Raw genomic sequence first — 19,473 nt, forward strand, 5'->3', positions numbered from 1 at the left:
TGGCAACTGGAAAGAACAGACTGGATCTCTTTCCAATCTCAGGAATGGTGACAGGACATGAGTAGAGTACCTTGCTGCCCTACTCTATTGGGCTTCACATTCCATTCCTCAAGTTATCAGGATGTTCAACTCCAGACAATCCCCTTGGATGTCTGAACAATGCCACCTGTAATATACACTCTGATGCACATTTGCATCATGAATCTCGTATTCTATTTACTTATGTTCAACTCATGTTTAGGAAAAAGAAATTCAATAGTTTGAAAATTGTATGTACTCCATTAAAGTGACATTGTATGATTTGACATAACACTGCTAAACCTTCAAAGTGATGATATATGTGTATTTCATTAGGCTTATTCAGTCTCCATCGAATCTCCACCCTCCTGCAAGAAAATAAAAGATTATATGAGACAGAACCAAGAGCTGCAACACAATCTTTTATATTGAAAGCAGCTTCCCCCAAATATGATGAAAACAGGTGTCGATATATTTGAATCATTATATACCGGATATTACATACTGTGGTAAGAGGAAGATGGGCACAATATTTTACGGAGTTGCAGTGGGAGGCATTAAGAAAATTAGTGATGAATGAAGAAAAAGAAATGAGGTGAAAGCAGTTATTAAAATGATGAGAGCAGGTAAGCCACCTGGGTTAGATGGGTGTCATGTGGAGTGTCTAAAAAGGGAGTCATAGTGGTGGAAAAAGGAATTGGGAGATAGGGTAAATGAAAGAGTATTGGGATGATTTGGACACATGGAAAGAATGAGTGAAGAAAGACTAGTAATAGAGGTGTGGAAGGCAGAGGTGGATGGAGTGAACATGAGGGGGCGACCAAGGATGAGATAGATGTATGGGTTGCAAGGGGCATTGGGAAAGAGGGGGATGTCTGTTAAAGAAGACAGGAAATAGATGAGTGGAGAATGGTTGTGTATGGATGATGCTGTGATGCATGGAAGGGAGTGGGTGGGGGGTAAGGTAGTATGAGTGAATAATATTTTGATGCAGCCCAAAGAGATTTCGCCTTGTCTTCTCTTTTTCTGCATGGGGTGGATGGAGAGATGCCTTGCTGCATTGCTTCTGACCGAGGGCAGTGGGTGAGATGCAGGGATGGCCCGTCATCCAGGAGTAGCCAAGAAAAGAGGGAGGAAGGGGTGGTGAATGGGAGTGGAGTATGTGAGGATGGGGGTGGATTTGTGCCTTTTGACTTTGGCTACCTCCCTTATAAGTGGGAAAAAGCCCTTGGTATTACATATACCAAGGGCTTTTTCCCCAGAATACATCTTCTCCAATGACTTAAGGTCCCATCTGGAGGCTGTTGCCAATAACCTAAGGCCATGGGTCTTCTGCAAGAGAGACCAGTGGCAACAGATTGATCACAGAAGGAAATTCAATGGAATGGAGTGATGGTAAGGACCTCCAACTTATTACATTTCTTCTTAGAAAATCTATGGCTTGAGGGAATATGGGCCATGGTCTTCAATCAGAACCCTAGAAATTAGGTGATTAAACTGTGGAGATGTGGTACACATGAGAGCAAAATGGAACAGATCAGTAGTGGGTTTGTGAAAAGGAAGATGGATGTGTTAGTAGTGAGTGAAATTAAATTGAAAGGGAAGGGCGAGTTTGAATTTGGGAGTGTCAAGAGTGATCAGGGGATGAGGGGGGGGGGGGAATGAGTGGCCACTGCTGGTATGTGATGAGATAGGCAAGTGTGTGGAGGAGTGAAGCGTTTTCATGGATGATGGATGAGCAAGGTGTGAGAGAAGTAGATGATGGTTTCCCTTTTCCTTGCCTAGGTACCTCAATCTGCAAGAAATGACATATCTGCCTGTAACATCTATCAACTCACAGTAGATCCAGATGGTTTAGGATCTTCTGATGCTGCTTCTGGTTGTTCCTCTTCTGGAGCAGCACGACCAGCGCCACCTCTTCGTTCCTCTTGGTCAAGGCCCTCTAAGTGAACAGATACAGCATCATCCTCGTATATGTTCAGTTCCTCACCAGAGCCCACCACAGAAATGCTGCAGTTCTGTCAGGTGAAAAAAGTATATATAAACAGGTCTTCACCCAGACCTGCATGACTTTTTTTTACTGCAATCATACATGCAGGCATGCACATACCAAAAGGCCCTTTGCCCCTTATATGAGGGAGTGGACCACTTCAATCATTCCCTTGAAGTAAATCTGAAGGGAAGCCTCAATGTTTAATTTTCCAGTCCAGTATTTGCCTGTACTATATTTACAGACACACAAAAAGACTCTCTCCCTCTTACACTTAATCATTCTATCAACATTATTACCTTGTTTGTGAGCTCAACATCATTAGGTAAGGTGTCCCTAAGAGCCCTCAGAGCATGACGAATCAATTCCTCTCTTGATGCAGCAGAGAACTCCTCCAAATGACGCTCCAGGTAGGTCCGTGCACTCTGAGATCGTGCTCCAATTGCCATTGCCTTGCAGTCATAGTAATTGGCTGAAGGGCAAGTCTGATAAATGTGGGGGCCATCTTCCTGTAGGTAGAAAGTTAATCACTTCAGAATTACTCAAAATCTTGTGTGCAGCATTGGCTGCCATGTGTAATTTGCATTATAAAATATAGTCACAGCTGTATTACACATTCTCTTTTACTTTGAGTAATAATAAACACCTCTTATGCCTTTACTTTTTCATTTAGGAATGTCCCCTGTGGGGCTACAAGGAGAAGGATGCCTAGTCCCAATCCCCGTCCCTTTCTTCTCGCCTCTTACGATCTAAGTGGGAAACTTGGTGGCAGTATTCTTTTCCCCCACTAGGCTAGATAGAGTGAGAAATGAGGAGGTGAGGAGGAGACCAGGGGTGGAAAGGGAGCTGGGAGATAGGGTTGATGAAAGAATATTAGGATGGTTTGGACACATGGAAAGAATGAGTGAAGAAAGACTAGTAAAAGAGGTATGGAAGGCAGATGTGGAGGGAGTGAACATGAGGGGGCGTCCTAGGATGAGGTGGATGGATGGGGTGAAGGGGGCTTTGGGGAAGAGGGGAATGTCTGTTGAGGAAGGACGGGAGAGGACAGAAGACAGGGGTGAATGGAGAATGGTTGTATATGGATGAAGTGATTGCATGAGGTGGAATGGGGGGTGAGGTAGCATGTGTGAGCAAAATTTGACGCAGCCCGAAGGGATTTTCTCCCCGTCTTCTCCTTTTATGCAATGGGGGGACGGAGAGGGGGGGGTCACCGATTTAATGAACCAGCCTTGCTGTGGATGTACTGTGTCTTGCGACACTGCTTCTGACCCAGGGCAGTGGACAAGGTGCAGGGATGACCCATCATCCAGGAGGTGCTAAGATAAGGGTGGAGGGGTGTGGAGTGTATTCAGGGATGGAATGGGTGGAAATGATTTTATGCCTTTTCCTTTTTGGCTACCTCCCTTGTAAGGGGGAAAAAGCCTTGGTATATGTATGTATGTTTTCCTTTTTGGCTACCTCCCTTGCAAGGGGGAAAAAGCCTTGGTATATGTATGTACGTATATATATATATATATATATATATATATATATATATATATATTTATATATATATAAACAGCACTGTATGGGGCAGAAACGTGGAACATAAGAGAAGAAGAGAGAAGGAGTTTGAGATGAGGTGTCTGAGAAGTATGGTGGGGGTTACTAGGCTAGATAGAGTGAGAAATGAGGAGGTGAGGAGGAGAACAGGGGTGAAAAAGGATTTGGGAGAGAGGGTTGATGAAAGAATATTAGGATGGTTTGGACACATGGAAAGAATGAGTGAAGAAAGACTAGTAAAAGAGGTATGGAAGGCAGATGTGGAGGGAGTGAACATGAGGGGACGTCCTAGGATGAGGTGGATGGATGGGGTGAAGGGGGCTTTGGGGAAGAGGGGAATGTCTGTTGAGGAAGGAAGGGAGAGGACGGAAGACAGAGGTGAGTGGAGAATGGTTGTATATGGATGATGTTGTGACTGCATGAGGAGGAATGGGGGGGGGGGTGGGGGGTGGGGTAGTATGTGTGAGTAAATTTTGACGCAGCCCGAAGGGATTTCTCCCCGTCCTCTCCTTATATGCAAAGGGGGACGGAGAGGGGGGGGTCGCCGATTAAATGAAGCGGCCTTGCTGTGGATGTACTGTGTCTTGCGACACTACTTCTGACCCAGGGCGGTGGACAGGGTGCAGGGATGACCCGTCATCCAGGAGGTGCTCAGATGAGAGGAAGGGTGGGAGGGGGTGTGGAGTGTATTTAGGGATGAAATGGGTGGGAGTGTTTTTATGCCTTTCCCTTTTTGGCTACCTCCCTTGGAAGGGGGAAAAAGCCTTGGTATATGTATGTATGTATATATATATATATATATATATATATATATATATATAGATATATATATGTATATATATATAATATAATATAATCAAGACACTGATACCAACATCCTCATTTACCCACTCATGCGTCATGATGTTTGTGTAGGTGTCATCATACTGAAATGGAGCTTTTGAGAACAACCTATACAAGTCCCCCGGGAGGAGGAGGTAGAAAATCTTTTCCGACTTCCTTAACCTCTTCAATACAAATAAAATTCTCACAAGCAGTATCAACTCCCTGATGTATGATAATTTGACGATGCATCACAATATTCACATTATAAAATATAAAGTTACAGCTGTATTACTAGTTACCTTTCACTCAGAATATTAATACATACATACATATACCAACAGTTTTTCCCCCCTTACTAGGGAGGTATACAAAAAACAAAGGCATAAAATTCACTCCCACCCATTCACCCCCCTCCCTCCCTCTTATCTTGGTTACTCCTGGATGATGGGTCATCCCTGCATTTGCCCACTGCTCTGGATCAGAAGCAAGGTAGCAAGACACAGCACATCCACAACATGTCCACTTCATTTAATCGGTAAACCCCTCCCTTCCATCCCCTCAAGCAAGACAAGAGAAGACAGAGAGAAATCCCTTTGGGCTGCGTCAAAATATCATTCATCCCCTACCCACTCCCTTCCATGCATCACAGCAACATCCATACACAACCATTCTACACTCATTTTCTGTCTTCTCCTTTCCTTCCCCAACAGACCCCTCTTCCCCAATGCCCCTTTTACCCCATCCATCTTGTCCTTGGTTTCCCCCTCATGTTCACTCCTTCCATCTCTGCCTTCCACACCTCTTTTACTGGTCTTTCTTCACTCATTCTTTCCATGTGTCAAAACCATCCCACTACTCTCATCAACCGTATCTCCCAACTCCCTTTCCACCCCCACTCTTCTCCTCACCTCCTCGTTCCTCACTCTATCTAGCTTAGTAACCCCTACCACGCTTCTCAGGCATTTCATCTTAAAACACATTCAATGCTTCTGCCCCCATACAGTGCTGTCAGCACAATCACTCTTTCATACAATCTCCTCTTAGCATCCATTCCCAAATGTCTATTTCTCATTACACTTTTTAATCCCCCAAGGAATTTACTTACTTCTCTCAATCTACATTCTACCTCCACCTCAACTACTCCCTTTCCCGCCACATTCGCACCCAAGTATCTAAAGCTGTCTGGGTCAAAAGCAATGCAGCAAGACACAGCACATCCATAGTAGGACTGCTTCATTTACATGGCAACCCTCCCTCTTCATCTCCTCATGCAAAAGACACTTGTAAAGACACAAAGACACTTACATCATAGCCTGCTACAAGTAGTCCCACCCCATATGGCCTCTTGCCATAACGTTGTGTACAGATCTGCATCTTGGATCCAACACGTTCCATCAGCTTGTTCAAGCTCAGTGCCTGGTTGTGGCTGAAGCGTTCGTGCAAGCACTCGCTTTGCATAAACCGTGAAAGGATACGAGCATCTGCAGTCAACCCTGTGCAGGAAAGATTAATATTAGAACTTTTGTAAGCAAGACACAGCATTGGATAAATGCAGACACTTGGTGTCTCTTAGTATTTCTCTTAATTGTACTTCAGCCACAGTAACTGTCACACTGCTGGAGACTACGAAGAGGCTATTTGATTTAGGCCCTGGATAGGTACACAGGAAATGTTGGTAAATACAACTGGTTTCAACCAATTAGTTGTTACCATAAAGGTGTCTGGACACAGGAATGAAACAACCTTACCTGTTGTACTCCTGTCCTAATATGGGGTGCTGACTATCTACATTTCAAGTGGTCAATATTAGGGACTCTAGGGCATTCCTATGGCCAGAGTCACACGAAGAGCCACACATTATTCATGAAATAAGACTAATCCCCAATCAAAAGAATCTTAACAATTTTTTCTTCTATTCTAAAGAACAAGTCACTCAACTTTACCATAGACTACTACCCTTATCTCTCTTTCACCAACTCTGATTCCATCTCTTCAGTGTGTTGCTGTACATAAGGCTTGAATTGTTGTTCATTTCAGACAAAATGTTATACTTTCATTCCTTTCACCACACTTATCCCTTTCAATTACAAATAATTATTGCCTTGTGCTTCAGTGGCTGTAAACCTGTAGCTCTAATGCAGCTGACACTGGTCCACAGTCCCTCCCGTAGATCTCTCAAAGAAAGCAGAGGTGGTTTGGGCATGTGGAAAGAATGAGAAGAGAAAGAAAGAAAGAAAGAAAGCAGAAGAGGATGGAGGAATCTTGTGGCTCAGTCAGAGGACAGACTGAAGCAATTAGTGGAATTCGGGAGGGTTCATGTGAGGAGAAAGCTAAAAGTGTGGGCAAAAGTAAAGTGAAGATATGTACAAAGGGTGAGAATGTCAGTGAGCTGGAGACGAATTTAAAGAAAGGCTGATGTGGAGAGCTGGGTCATGTGTAGCAAGAATTGGAGGTAAGTCATAGAATAAGGAATGCAAGTAAATGTTTGGGGTGATAGAACAATGTAATGAGAAGTATACCTGGGGATGAACAAAAAGGAGAGGATTGTGTGAGGGTGTGGCTGTGCCCATGGCAACATGAATTTGAAGGAGGGAGAAAGGATGAGCCTAAATGTGTTTAAAATGAAGTGTACAAGAATGATGGTGTGGGTTACGAGGTTGGATAGTGTGTGAAATGTGGAGGTGAGGCTGAGAGCTGGGGTGGAAAGGCAGTTGGCAGAGGGGGATGATCAAAGAATGAAGAGGTGTGTGAAAAGCAGAATAGGATGAAGTGATCTTGAAGGAAAGAATGAGAATTGGGAGGATGGATAGGGTGAAGGGAACACTAGATGCAAGATGAACATCTTAAACAAGATAGGTCTGAGCAGAGTGGCCTTATGTGGATGAGGGAATGATGCAGCCCTGAGGGACTTGTCCTCATCTGCTCAGTATATTTTTAGACTATATGATGTGCAGGGGGTAGGGGTGGGGGGTTGACATGTAAAAAAGCAGTGGAGATCAACAAATTCCAGCAATCAGGCTCTGTGTACTGGTACAGCTATTTGCTGCATTGCCTTCGATCCATGAAGAGCTAAGCTAGATGAGACAATGAGAGGGTTTTAGATAAGTGTGGGACAGGTGTTGGGTAGGTGTAAGCTTAACCTCTTCAATGCCATGACTAGTTCATACATTTTATTCTGGCAAAGCTCAGGCAATTTTAGGCATTAGAGGTGGCTGACCCCATCTTAAAAGGGGATGGGAGAGGTCAAGCCCCCCCTTTTCATGCCTCAACTGCCCCTCCCCCAGTTGCATAAAATCATCTGTTTGCAGCCAGAACAAAGTTTTGAAGAAAAGCACTGTATTGAAGGAGTTAAGGTTATTTCTTCCCTTGTATGAGGGTGGTCAAGTCCAATCAATCACCTCCCCCCCCCACCTTGGGGATGAAGGGTTGCAATGTTGCACTGTCCCATGCTGCACTCCATGACTTAAAAAGCAATACAATGACACAGCTGGAAACCATTTACTCCCACTGCTTTGCTCAGGTAATGTTACAGAGATTATGAGATAGTAATGTACCACATTAATTTCATTCTAATGCTGAACAATTTCAAAGAGCATACATACATATACCAAAGGCTTTTCCCCCTGACAAGGGAGGTAGCCAAAAAAACAAAGGCATAAAAACCACTGCCACACATTCCACCCCCAACATACTCCACTCCCATCCACCCTCTTATCTTGGCACCTTCTGGATGATGGGTTATCCCTGCATCTTGTCCACTGCCATGGGTCAGAAGCAGTGCCGCAGGACACAGCACATCCACAGCAAGGCCACTTCATTAAATCGGCGACCCCCCTCTGTCCCTTCATGAAGACAGGGAGAAGACGGAGAAATCCCTTTGGGCTACATCAATTTATTTTTCACACATACTCTCTCACCCCCCATCCCCCACCCACTCCCCCTCATGCATCACAGCAATACCCACAGCAACAATGTTAATATAGGTTGTTGTTGTAAACGTTAGCAGAACAAGTCTTCTGGCCTGACGATGGTGAAACTTGCAATTGTCATACTAGACAAGAGGAATTACTCTTGCCTAAATTCTTAGACTGCAGTGAATCTTTTAACTTTTCTTTGGGGATTGAAGTGCATTACCAAGTAATGTCACCAGATAGTTTTATTCAACTGTAGAGTAATCCTCTACCCAATGACCATACTCAGATATACACTTTTACTTAGGGATCAACATGACCTACTCCTTTCATCACCAGCTCCAAGTAGTGCCCTCTGCCAGATAAACGTTACAATTAAATCAATGAAGCAGCCCTACTATGGACATGCTGTGTCTTGCTGCACTGCTTCTGACCCAGGCAGTAGGGTGGAGACAAGTATTACCCTTCATCCACAAGGAGCAAAAATGAGAGGGAAACAATGTGTAGTGGAGGGGAGTGAATTGGGTGCGTGCTTTGGCTGGCTACCTCCCTTTATAAGGGGGAAGAGGCTTTTGGTATATAGGTAACACACCAAACTGAAGTGAGCTCCTGACCTACCTGAAATAGATACCGAAATATGTTTATCAATGGGCATGATCTTCTTCTGATGTGCTGCCAGTTCAGACGAGGCCCTCTTCAGGGCAACCAGGACGGCATGAGTCGCACTCTTGACCCCAACTGTGGCAGACCCTTGTTTTACTGCCTCCATGGCATACTCCACCTGCAAATAATAATATGCAGTTATAAACACACAAACTGCATTTACAACAAATATGGGCTACAGCTGTTTTCTTTATTTCAATTTAGAGAGAGAGAGAGAGAGAGAGAGAGAGAGAGAGAGAGAGAGAGAGAGAGAGAGAGAGAGAGAGAGAGAGAGAGAGAGAGAGAGAGAGAGAGAGAGAGAGAGAGAGAGAGAGAGAGAGAGAGAGAGAGAGAGAGAGACCTTTTGTGCAACATTCTATTTTTCAATAATAAGGATTCCATCTTATTACACAATTACCAAGTGTCAATGCCTAGTCTGATTTAACATTTCAGAAAACCTGTACTTGTACAAAGATTTCTAGTGGAATTCAAAATTTCCTCAATGTGTGCATACCTGATGAAGTCTGCCTTGTGGAGACCACACTGTGACATCGTTATCATACTGGTTACGGAACTGGAAGAGAAAAGGGAGTTATAATCTTCTCAAACCACAATTTCATTACAATAATAGCTAATAGTTAACAAATAAATATGTAAACAAACAAGTAAATACATACAGAGGAAAATTATTGGAATGGATGAAAGACTTCCTGACTGGGAGGAAAACGAGAGTAGTAATTAGATAAATTCTCAAATTGGGAAGAAATGATAAGTGGTGTCCCACAGAGATCAGTACTGGCCCCAATCATGTTTGCTATATACATAAATGACATGGATGAAGGAGAGTTATATGAATTTCTTTGCAGACGACACAAAAATACTAAAGAAAGTAAGAATGGAGGAGGATTGCAACTTGTTACAACAAGACTTGGACAAGATCTGGAAATGACTCAAAAGTGGGAAGTAAAATTCAATATCAAGAAATGTAGTATAATGGAATTTGGAAAAAGCAAAAACAGAATATTGAGAGATTATAAAATTGGTGAAGAAAAGGTCAAAAAAGTTAACTTGGAATAAGACCTTGGAGTGATGATCAGCAAAGACATGACACTGGACAAACATATTAATAAAATAGTTGGAGAAACCTACAATTTATTGAGGTCAATAATAGTGGCATTTGTCTATTTGCATGAGGAAATGATAAAAAAAAAATTAACTACACTAATAAGACCAAAACTCGAGTACGCAGCAACACTATGGACATCCAGTACCAAAAAGAATATAAATTTTTTTAGAAAGAATACAAAGAGCAACAACAAAACTGGCACCAACTCTTTCCAAAATGACATATGAACAAAGACTGTCCAAATTAGAATTACCAACTCTGGAACAAAGAAGGGAAAGAGGAGACCTACTATCTATAGAATTATGAAAGATATAGAACTCTTAGATAAGAATGATTTATTGAAATGGGACAATGGAAAAACAAGATGACATGAAAATAAAATAAAAAAAGATAATTACAGAAGAGATCTAAAAAAAAAAAAAAAAGCTTCCCACACAGAGTGATAGATACCTGGAACAAATTAGACAATGAAACAGTGTGTGCAAACACTATTGAAGATTTTCAGAAAAAACTTGATGCTGAAAGATACAAAGAAGGGTCACCACAAGCATAGCTCCCTTCCAGTATAATACAACTAGGTAAATATATCAAGGGCCTTTTCCCCCTTACAAGGAAGGTAGCCAAATTCAAAGTCATAAATCCACTCCCACCCATTTCATCTCCACATACTTCACTCCCATTCACCATCCCTCCCTCTTTTCTTGGCTCCTCCTGGATGACATGTCATCCCTGCATCTCATCCATTGCCCTGGGTCAAAAGCAATGCAGCAAGACGACTTCATTTAATCAGTGACCCCCTCATGTAGAAAATGAGATGCGGAGAAATCCCTTCGGGCTGCATCAAAATATCATTCACACATACTCCCTCACCCCCCACCCACTCCCTTCCATACACAACTATTCTCCACTCACCCCTATCTTCTACCTTCTCCCTTCCTTATTCTTTCCCAATGCCCCTTTTACCGTAACCCATCCATCTCATCCTTGGTCACCCCCTCATTTTCACTCACCCCACACCTCTTACTAATTTTTCTTCACTCATTCTTTCCATGTGTTCAAACCATCCCAATACTCTTTCATCAACCCTATCTCCCAACTCCTTTTCCACCCCTGCTCTCCTCATTTTATATAAATCCTAAAAAAAATTCCAAAGTACAATTCCCTCATATCAGAGGACATGGAGTAACCAAGTAAATGTACCAGCTGGCCCTGCTGTGGATGTGCTTGTCTTGCTACATTGCTTCTGACCTAGGTAGTAGGCAGGGGGCAGGGATGTCCCTTCATCCAGAAGGAGTTAAGATAAAAGGGAAACAACTGAGAGGTGGATGCATGCCTTGGCTGACTACCTCCCTTGTAAGGGGGAAAAAGTTTATTAGCATATAGACTGAAAATCCCAAGGTAAGACCACTACAAACTGTGAAAGGAACAGTACCAACAACTGATGAAGAAACTTGCCATTTTCTTTTACAACAATACACTTGTGTAGCCAGAACACTGCTCATTCAAAACCTGCACTGAGAGTAAACACCATTTAAGTGGGCAGTGGACAAGTTGCAGGGATGACCCGTCATCCAGGAGGTGCCAAGATAAGAGGGAGTGTATTGGGGATGGAATGGGTGGGAATGGTTTTTATGCCTTTGTTTTTTGGCTACCTCCCTTGTAAGGGAAAAAAAAGCCTTGGTATATGTATGTATTTACCTAGTTGTATTCTACAGAAAGGGGAGCTATGCTCGTGGTGTCCTGTCTTTGTAACTTGCAACATCTAGTTTGTTCTTAAATTTATGTATGGTGTTTGCACACACTATTATTTCATCCAGTTTGTTTATCCACCACTCTGTGTGGAAAACTTTTTTTCTCATATCTCTTCTATAACTGTCCTTTTTGAGTTTCTTTTCATGGCCTCTTGTATTTTCTTCTATCACAACTTAAGTCTTCTCTATCAAGGACTTTCATAATTCTATAAATGGCCAACAGATCACCTCTTTCTCTTCTTTGCTCCAGGGTTGGTAATTCCAGTTTAGACAATCTTTGCTCATACGTGTTTGAAAGTGTTGGGACCATCTTTGTCATTGCTCTTTGGATTCTGCCTATTTTCCTTATATTTTCATTTGTACCAAGTGTCCATAGTGTCGCTGCATATTCCAGTCTTGGTCTTACCTGTGTGACTAGTATTTTCTTTACCATTTCCTCATCCAAGTAATTAAACCATCTTTATTGACCTTAACAAATTGTAGGTTTCTCCGACTATTTTGTTTATGTTTGTCTGGGGACATATCCTAGGTCCTTTTCAGAACCAACTTTCTTTACTTCTTTTGCACCAATTTTGTATTGTCCTGATATTCTTTTTTTACTTTTTCCAAATTCCATTATACTACATTTCTTAATGTTGAAGTCCACTTCCCACTTCATTCCTTTCACGGACCATAACTGTGTTTACTACTGATTGATCTTCACCATCAGTTCTTTACTATGTATATGCCAAAGGTTATGTGAGCCCCATAATTTTTGGGTTCTTTTTCAATGGAAAGGTTGGGCCTTTCAGTTTTGTTACTGAACGTTTCTTTGATTCATGGTTGTCTGTGGTGAGTAATGTCACTTAATTGCTGAGGAGAAGCCTCTGTTCTATCATTCATGAGCCAATGTCCTAGTTTGTCTTAGTAGCTATTTTGTAGTTACTATGCTGAGGTAGTTTTCTCAGGTCACCTGTATATACAAGTGCTTTGGTGACATGTTCACCATCTGGTGTTCGAAGAATACTTCTGAAGAGGTTAATAATGAAAGAAAGAGTACTGCTCCTTGGACGACTTCATTGAACAGTCTCTTAGTCCTATAAATTTTATCGTTTTAGGTTCCTCTGCACTGTTTGCTACAAAAGAAGTCTGGTAGTCTTTTCTTGTCATTCTTGAGATTGTCTGTTTCTAGAAACTTTATCAAACCCCTTGTTTAATTCTAACCTCTATCATGACTGTCTGTTGATGCTTCCTTGTTGAATCCCTCTAGCAATTATTGAGAAATTGTTGGTAGAGTGGCCCTCCTTAAATCTGTATTAGTTAGGGGTGGGTGGGTAATTATTTTTCTTTCTGCAATTACTCTTTCTATTAGTTTGGATACGATATCTAGTAATGCAATAGATTTGCAGGATGCTAGGTCTAGGTCTTCTGGTGGATTATCAGACAAACATGGTTATCTTCAGAGGTTTTTTTTCTTCAGATTTTTAGAATTCTGTTGTACAACCCAGTGGTTGAATCCTTCAGTAATTTATGTGATGTTTGAGATCGTATCTGGGCTTCTGCATATGAGTTTTCAAGTTTCTTTTTTACCCCTTCCATATCTTTACTGCAGAAGTGGGAGCGCTGTCACCTAGTTTGATTTTATGCATCTCTTTAGTTTCTTATTTTCTGAAGCAGTAGGTCTGAAACTAGTTTTCAATGTTTATTTATAATACTAAATTGAGATTTTGATGTCTATATTTTCATTCTGTTGTTCCAATAAGTCCAACTGGTTTGGGTGGGTCCGTTTTTTAATCTTTTAATGTTTCTAATAGTTCTCCATACTTGTTCATTATTTGCGTTTCCCATCTTATTGTATTTGTGTTTCTTCTGTTTTCTTAATCCTTATTGTATAATAGTTTTATAATGTCTTTGTTTAGCTACTGTAGCAGTTCTCTTTCTAGTGATCTTTTTTTTATTAAAGAATGGTGAAACTACCATCTAAAATCCAATTAATACCCCAACAGCTTAGTTATATAATGAAATGCAAGACAATGATACCTGACCTTTTTCTTGCTAAAAATATCACTAAGAGACTGACAAGAAATACCCAAAGCTATCTTTCAGCAGCGTTTAATCGTTTTAATAATTATTAAGGCAAATGTTTAAAATGACTTTTTACCAAATTAAATGTAGTTTTATTTATTTTCTACCAATAAAACACAAGTTATATTATCTATAAAAATTTCATCACAAGATATATTACTATCTAGCACCTGTGACGTGGGTGAGAAAATCATGTTTATGGAAAAAATACAAATATTAATTGTAACTGCCTGTGGTCCAATTTTGATACATGTTTTCAGATGTACTTTTATATGCGCCGATTAACCTTAGTTTCACAGCTTTTCTTCGTCAAAAGTGTTACGAAAACCGTAAAAAGTACAGTGATATATTGTCGTATATGTATGAAAGATCGAAAAGATTTTATTAGCCTAACCACGGCTTGGCCAAGTGACTATCGATACATCTGACAGACAACTCATTCAACAATGAACACTAATAATTCAAATCAAATGTTACCGACATAAAAATGTATATATTCTCAAGACCTTTAGAATATGCATGCAAATTAGTATGCTTAGTACTGTAAAGTTATATACCTACCATTTCAACTGATAACCATTCAACTCCCTAACAGCTCTACCGGTATGACTGTTTGTTGTGGTTGAGGTTGTCCAACACGTTGTTTGTTCGACTTTGGAATTTCTATTACGCTAATATAGAGAAATTAACATAGAAACACATCAAACATATAATATTAAATTAACAAAAACACATTAATTGTATAAAAATACAAATAATAATCATTAAGATATCAAGTCGAATATTACAAAGGGAAACTAGATTTTAATGGATGACTATAGTATCTTTGATTTAGTAGCCCAAGTCAAATTAAACTGAAACTGCCCCTCTTTTCTGTGCACAAATATTCTATAACAGCTAACCAGCATGATCGTTCTTCCTTTCTTTCCTTCTGGTGACAGATATTGAAAAAAATCCTTCAGATATTTCTCCATCTGTCTACAACATAAAGTCTGGTTCGGTAAGCTCCCTGTACATTAGATGACCTCATCACCAGTAGTAGTAGTAGTAATTGTAGTAGTAGTAGAAGTAGAATTAGTAGTAGTACTTTATTTGGCATTGAATCAATATACATGAAATGCAGATAAGGAAAAGAACACATAGTTCGAAATAACAATTACAAATGCCGAGGAGATAAAAAAAAATGTAAGTTTATTTCTATTGTGGTCCTCAAGAGCACAAATATGGTATGCTCATCGCTTCACTCACATACCGACGCCATTCCCTATTCTTTTCATGAGGTAAGCTCCCATGCAGCTGCCCTTCCCATTCCAAACAACTCTCGGCAAGAGCAGCTAGTCGACTTACCTCAGCCATGAGTTCTGTGGGGCTACTTTTCGTCCAACTCCACCTAGGATTGCTTCTTGTGGAAACGACTCTGTAAGTGAGATAAGCGTCAAGAAAATGTACCATATACCAGTTAAGTCGGAGATGACGTTTACGAATTATGCTGGTAACAGGCCTTGACTGAATCTTACGGGCCAGTCTCTTGTTTGATACACAGTGATACCTGTGATACCACATAATTCTCCGAAGGCACTTGGTACCGAAGACACCGAGACACTCGGATCTAGTCCTCTTGCATAGATACTGACAAGACCATATAGGCTTATTCTGGTTGAGCGAGTCCATAACACCGCGGGCAATGCCAGTCCTTCAAAGGATTTCCTGCCATGAACCATCACTGTTATGCAATACAGTACCAAGACACATGAAGCTTTCCAAGACCTCGATGTCATCCAGCAAGAGCCCCAAACGCCTGGACCTCGGTCTTGGTTCGGGAGACCTGGAGTCCAAGCGATCTCGCCTCAAAGTCCAGTGACTCGATGCCAGGACTTCCAGCGACTCCTCAGAAATGCAGCAGCATCACCAAAGACAAGGTCAGTGATCTTAGTGACACATTTAAGAACAAGAGTCACGTACCATTCTCTTATGACTGGAGGATAATTTCAGCACTGGAAAAAAAAACTGCTTACAATTTTTAACATCTGCTATCTTTCATTTATGCTGCCCTCCTCAAATTTCTTATTTATTAGTCTCTATGGCTCTATGACGGATTATGATTTCTATATGAGTTTTTCATCTCTTCATTCATTTAATGAAAAACACAGTAATGTTCTGCAGCCATTCGTACACACATCCCACATTCCCACAATCTTACTGATATATCTACCATGAAACAAGTTGTCTTATATTAACACTCCGAAGATGGTCTTTTTGAGCTATTGCACATATTCAGTATTTGTATAAATGTTTTTTGTTCTGAAATTCATTTTTCATTCTTGGATCAATGCGAGTGTGGTGTCTACATCTTTTTGCAGCAGCTAACAGTCCTCCTCATCCTTCTCATGATTTTTGCATGATCTGGAAATATGTTAGTATAGTTTGATGTAACTTCCATCATGTCGTTAACATAAACAGGAAACGTTACAGGTGCTACCATCGATCCTTGTGGGACTCCATGGGTAACTGCTCTCCATCCTCACAACTTGTCCTTTGCTACTGTTCTCCTGTACCTGCCCTTCCAGAAGTTTTTCTTGCATTGGAGTAGTTTACATCAGAAGCCTCCAGCGTGATCCAGTTTCCTGGAACACAAGTCCACCACGCACGAGCGCGCGCGAGCGTGTGTATTTACCTAGTTGTATTTTGCGGGAGAAGAGCTATGCTCGTAGGGCCTGCAGTTGTATCTTTCCGCATCCAGTTCTTTCTTAAAGTCGTGTATAGTTTTAGCACTCACTGTTTTCTCTTTTAATTTATTCCATGTATCTATCACTCTATGTGGAAAGCTATTCTTTTTCAGATCTCTTCTGTAACTGTCCTTCTTAAGTTTCTTCTTGTGTCCCCTTGTATTTCTATTGTCCCATTTAAGTAGATCATCCCTGTCAAGGATCTCCATCCCTTTCATAATTCTATATGTGGATATCAAATCGCCTCTTTCTCTTCTTTGCTCCAGTGTGTGTGTGTGTGTGTGTGTGTGTATTTACCTAGTTGTACCTAGTTGTATTTTACGGGAAGGGGAGCTATGCTCGTGGGGTCCCGTCTTCATATCTCATTTTATCTAAACTATTTTTAAATTCATGTATTGTTTTTGCACACACCACTTTCTCATCTAACTTGTTCCAACTGTCTATTACTCTGTGAGGAAAGCTGTTCTTTTTCAAATCTCTTCTATAGCTGTCTTTTTTTATTTTCTTTCCGTGTCCTCTTGTATTTCTGTCATCCCATTTTATCAGATTCTCTCTATCAGTAATTTCTATGCCTTTCATGATTCTGTAAATAGCTATCAAATCTCCTCTCTCTCTTCTTTGCTCTAGTGTCTGTAGTTCAAGTTTTTCTAGTCTCTCTTCATATGATAGTTTTGAGAGTGTTGGTGCCAATTTTGTAATTGCTCTTTGTATTCTTTCAAGTTTTTTTTATACATTGTTTTGTACTTGGTGACCATATCGTTGCTGCATATTCCAATCTTGGTCTTATTAGGGTGATTAGGATTTTCTTCACCATTTCTTCATCCAGGTATGTAAATGCAATTTTGATTGTTCTTATCAAATTATAAGTTTCTCCAAAAATCTTATTTATATGTTTCTCAGGTGACATATTATTCATAACAATGACTCCCAGGTCCTTCTCATTTTCTACTTTTTTTATTCCTTCTTCTCCCAATTTATATGCTCCTGTTATTCTGTTTTTGCTTTTTCCAAATTCCATTATACTACACTTTTTTGTATTGAACTCCATCTCCCACTTCCTACTCCATTCTTGTACTTTATTTAGATCTCTCTGTAGTGATTCACAATCTTCTTCAGTTTTCACTCTTTTCAGTAGTTTTGCATCATCTGCAAAGAAGCTCATATAGCTTTCAATTCCTTCATCAATATCATTAATATATATAGCAAACATTATTGGGGCCAGAACTGTTCCCTGCGGAACACCGCTTATTACTTCATCCCATTTTGAGTGCTGGTTTCTTATCACTACTCTCATTTTTCTTTCTTGCAAAAAGTCTTCCATCCAATTTAGTAGTTTGCCCTGTATTCCTCCTTCAGTTTCTAATTTCTTAAGCAACTTCTCATGTGGTACTTTGTCAAAAGCTTTCTTTAGGTCTAGAAATGCACAGTCCGCCCATCCATCTCTTTCTTGTATTATATCTATTAGCCTTGAATAGAAACATATTAAATTGGTGACGCATGATCGTCCTTGTCTGAATCCAAATTGCCTTGGATTTAATACTTTGTTTTTTTTTTCTAAATATTTTACCCATCTACTTTTGATAATTCTTTCACAAATTTTTGCTATTGTACTTGTTAGAGAGACTGGTCTATAGTTGGTAGGTTCTTCTTTATTTCCTCCTTTATATATAGGTACTATATTTGCTTTTTTCCAATCTTCTGGAACTTTTCCTTCTTTCAAGGAACTGTTTAGTATGCTATGTATTTTGTCTGCCAGTTCATTCCTGCATTCTTTCAGTATCCAGTTTGCTATTTCATCTGGTCCATGCGATTTTCTGACATCAAGATTACTCAAGTGTGTTAATATTTCATTCTTTGTTACTTCTATTTCTTCCATAGGGGGGACTTTCTCTTTCCATTCTTTCTCTTCAGGTTGTATGTTCTCCCTTGTAAACACTGATTTAAAATGTTTGTTCATAATTTCCGCCATCTCCATTTCCTCAGTGTATTCAACTCCCTCTTGTCTTAATTTCTCCAAGTCTTGTTTGTTTTTCAGTTTATTGTTTACAAATCTGTAGAATAGTTTTGGTTGATCATTACACTTTTCTATGATATCTTTTTCATACTTTCTCTTTTCCTCTCTGCACGTTTGTACATATTCATTTCTATAACAGGTATATATTTTCCATTTTTCAGGTCTTCTGTCTTTTTACCATCTGGTCCAGGCTTTGTCTCTTTTGTCTTTTAACTCCCTACAACTTTAGTTGTACCAGCATTTTACATATTTTTTTTCTTGTTTTTGTCTTGGGACATACTTTTCCACTCCTTTTTTTTTTGTAATTTTTGTCAAAATATTCCATTTCTCTTCTACTGTTGTTTCTTCTTTGTATATTTCTTCCCAGTTTTCCTTTTGAAAGAATTCTCTTATTTTATCAAAGTTTGTTTTTTCATACATCATTCTTCCTTTTCTATATTGTTCATTTCTTTTCATATATTTTTCTTCATTAAGTTCCAGTTCAATCAATATGTGGTCACTTTTACCTATTGGTGTTTTATATTCAATTTTGTCCACTATTCTAGGTTCAGATGTAATTATTAGGTCTAGTCTCGATGGCTCTTCTTCATTTCTATACCTAGTGTTCTCCTGTATCCATTGTGTCATTGTATGGTCAGTAACCATCTCAAGTAGAGCGTTTCCCCATGAGCCGTCTCCACCCTTTACTGTCATTTCTTCCCAGCAGATTTCTTTGCAATTAAAGTCGCCCATCATAACTATTCTTCCTCCGTCTTCCATTATCTTGTTTAATGCTATCTTTGTGTCCTCTAACATACTTTTATGTTCACTCTCTTCCCATGAGGCTGTTTTCGGGGGCACATAATTTATCACAAACTTTCT

General features: G+C 40.1%; 1 protein-coding gene across 1 annotated transcript; it reads right to left on the reverse strand.

Annotated features, from left to right (window-relative positions):
• Nucleotides 1-258: 258 nt before the first annotated feature.
• On the reverse strand, nt 259-14,523 carry LOC143027675 (proteasome subunit alpha type-1-like). The gene is made up of 7 exons (XM_076189105.1): nt 14,434-14,523; nt 9,446-9,505; nt 8,908-9,070; nt 5,684-5,871; nt 2,308-2,517; nt 1,857-2,036; nt 259-386 (listed from the first exon to the last, which is right to left on the reverse strand). The coding sequence occupies exons 1-7, from the start codon at nt 14,434-14,436 to the stop codon at nt 357-359; spliced, it is 834 nt and encodes a 277-aa protein (XP_076045220.1). The 5' UTR covers nt 14,437-14,523; the 3' UTR covers nt 259-356.
• Nucleotides 14,524-19,473: the final 4,950 nt, after the last annotated feature.

This window comes from Oratosquilla oratoria, chromosome 8 (assembly GCF_046742065.1).
Source record: "Oratosquilla oratoria isolate Oo_2021 chromosome 8, ASM4674206v1, whole genome shotgun sequence".
Taxonomy (NCBI): Eukaryota; Metazoa; Arthropoda; class Malacostraca; order Stomatopoda; family Squillidae; genus Oratosquilla; species Oratosquilla oratoria.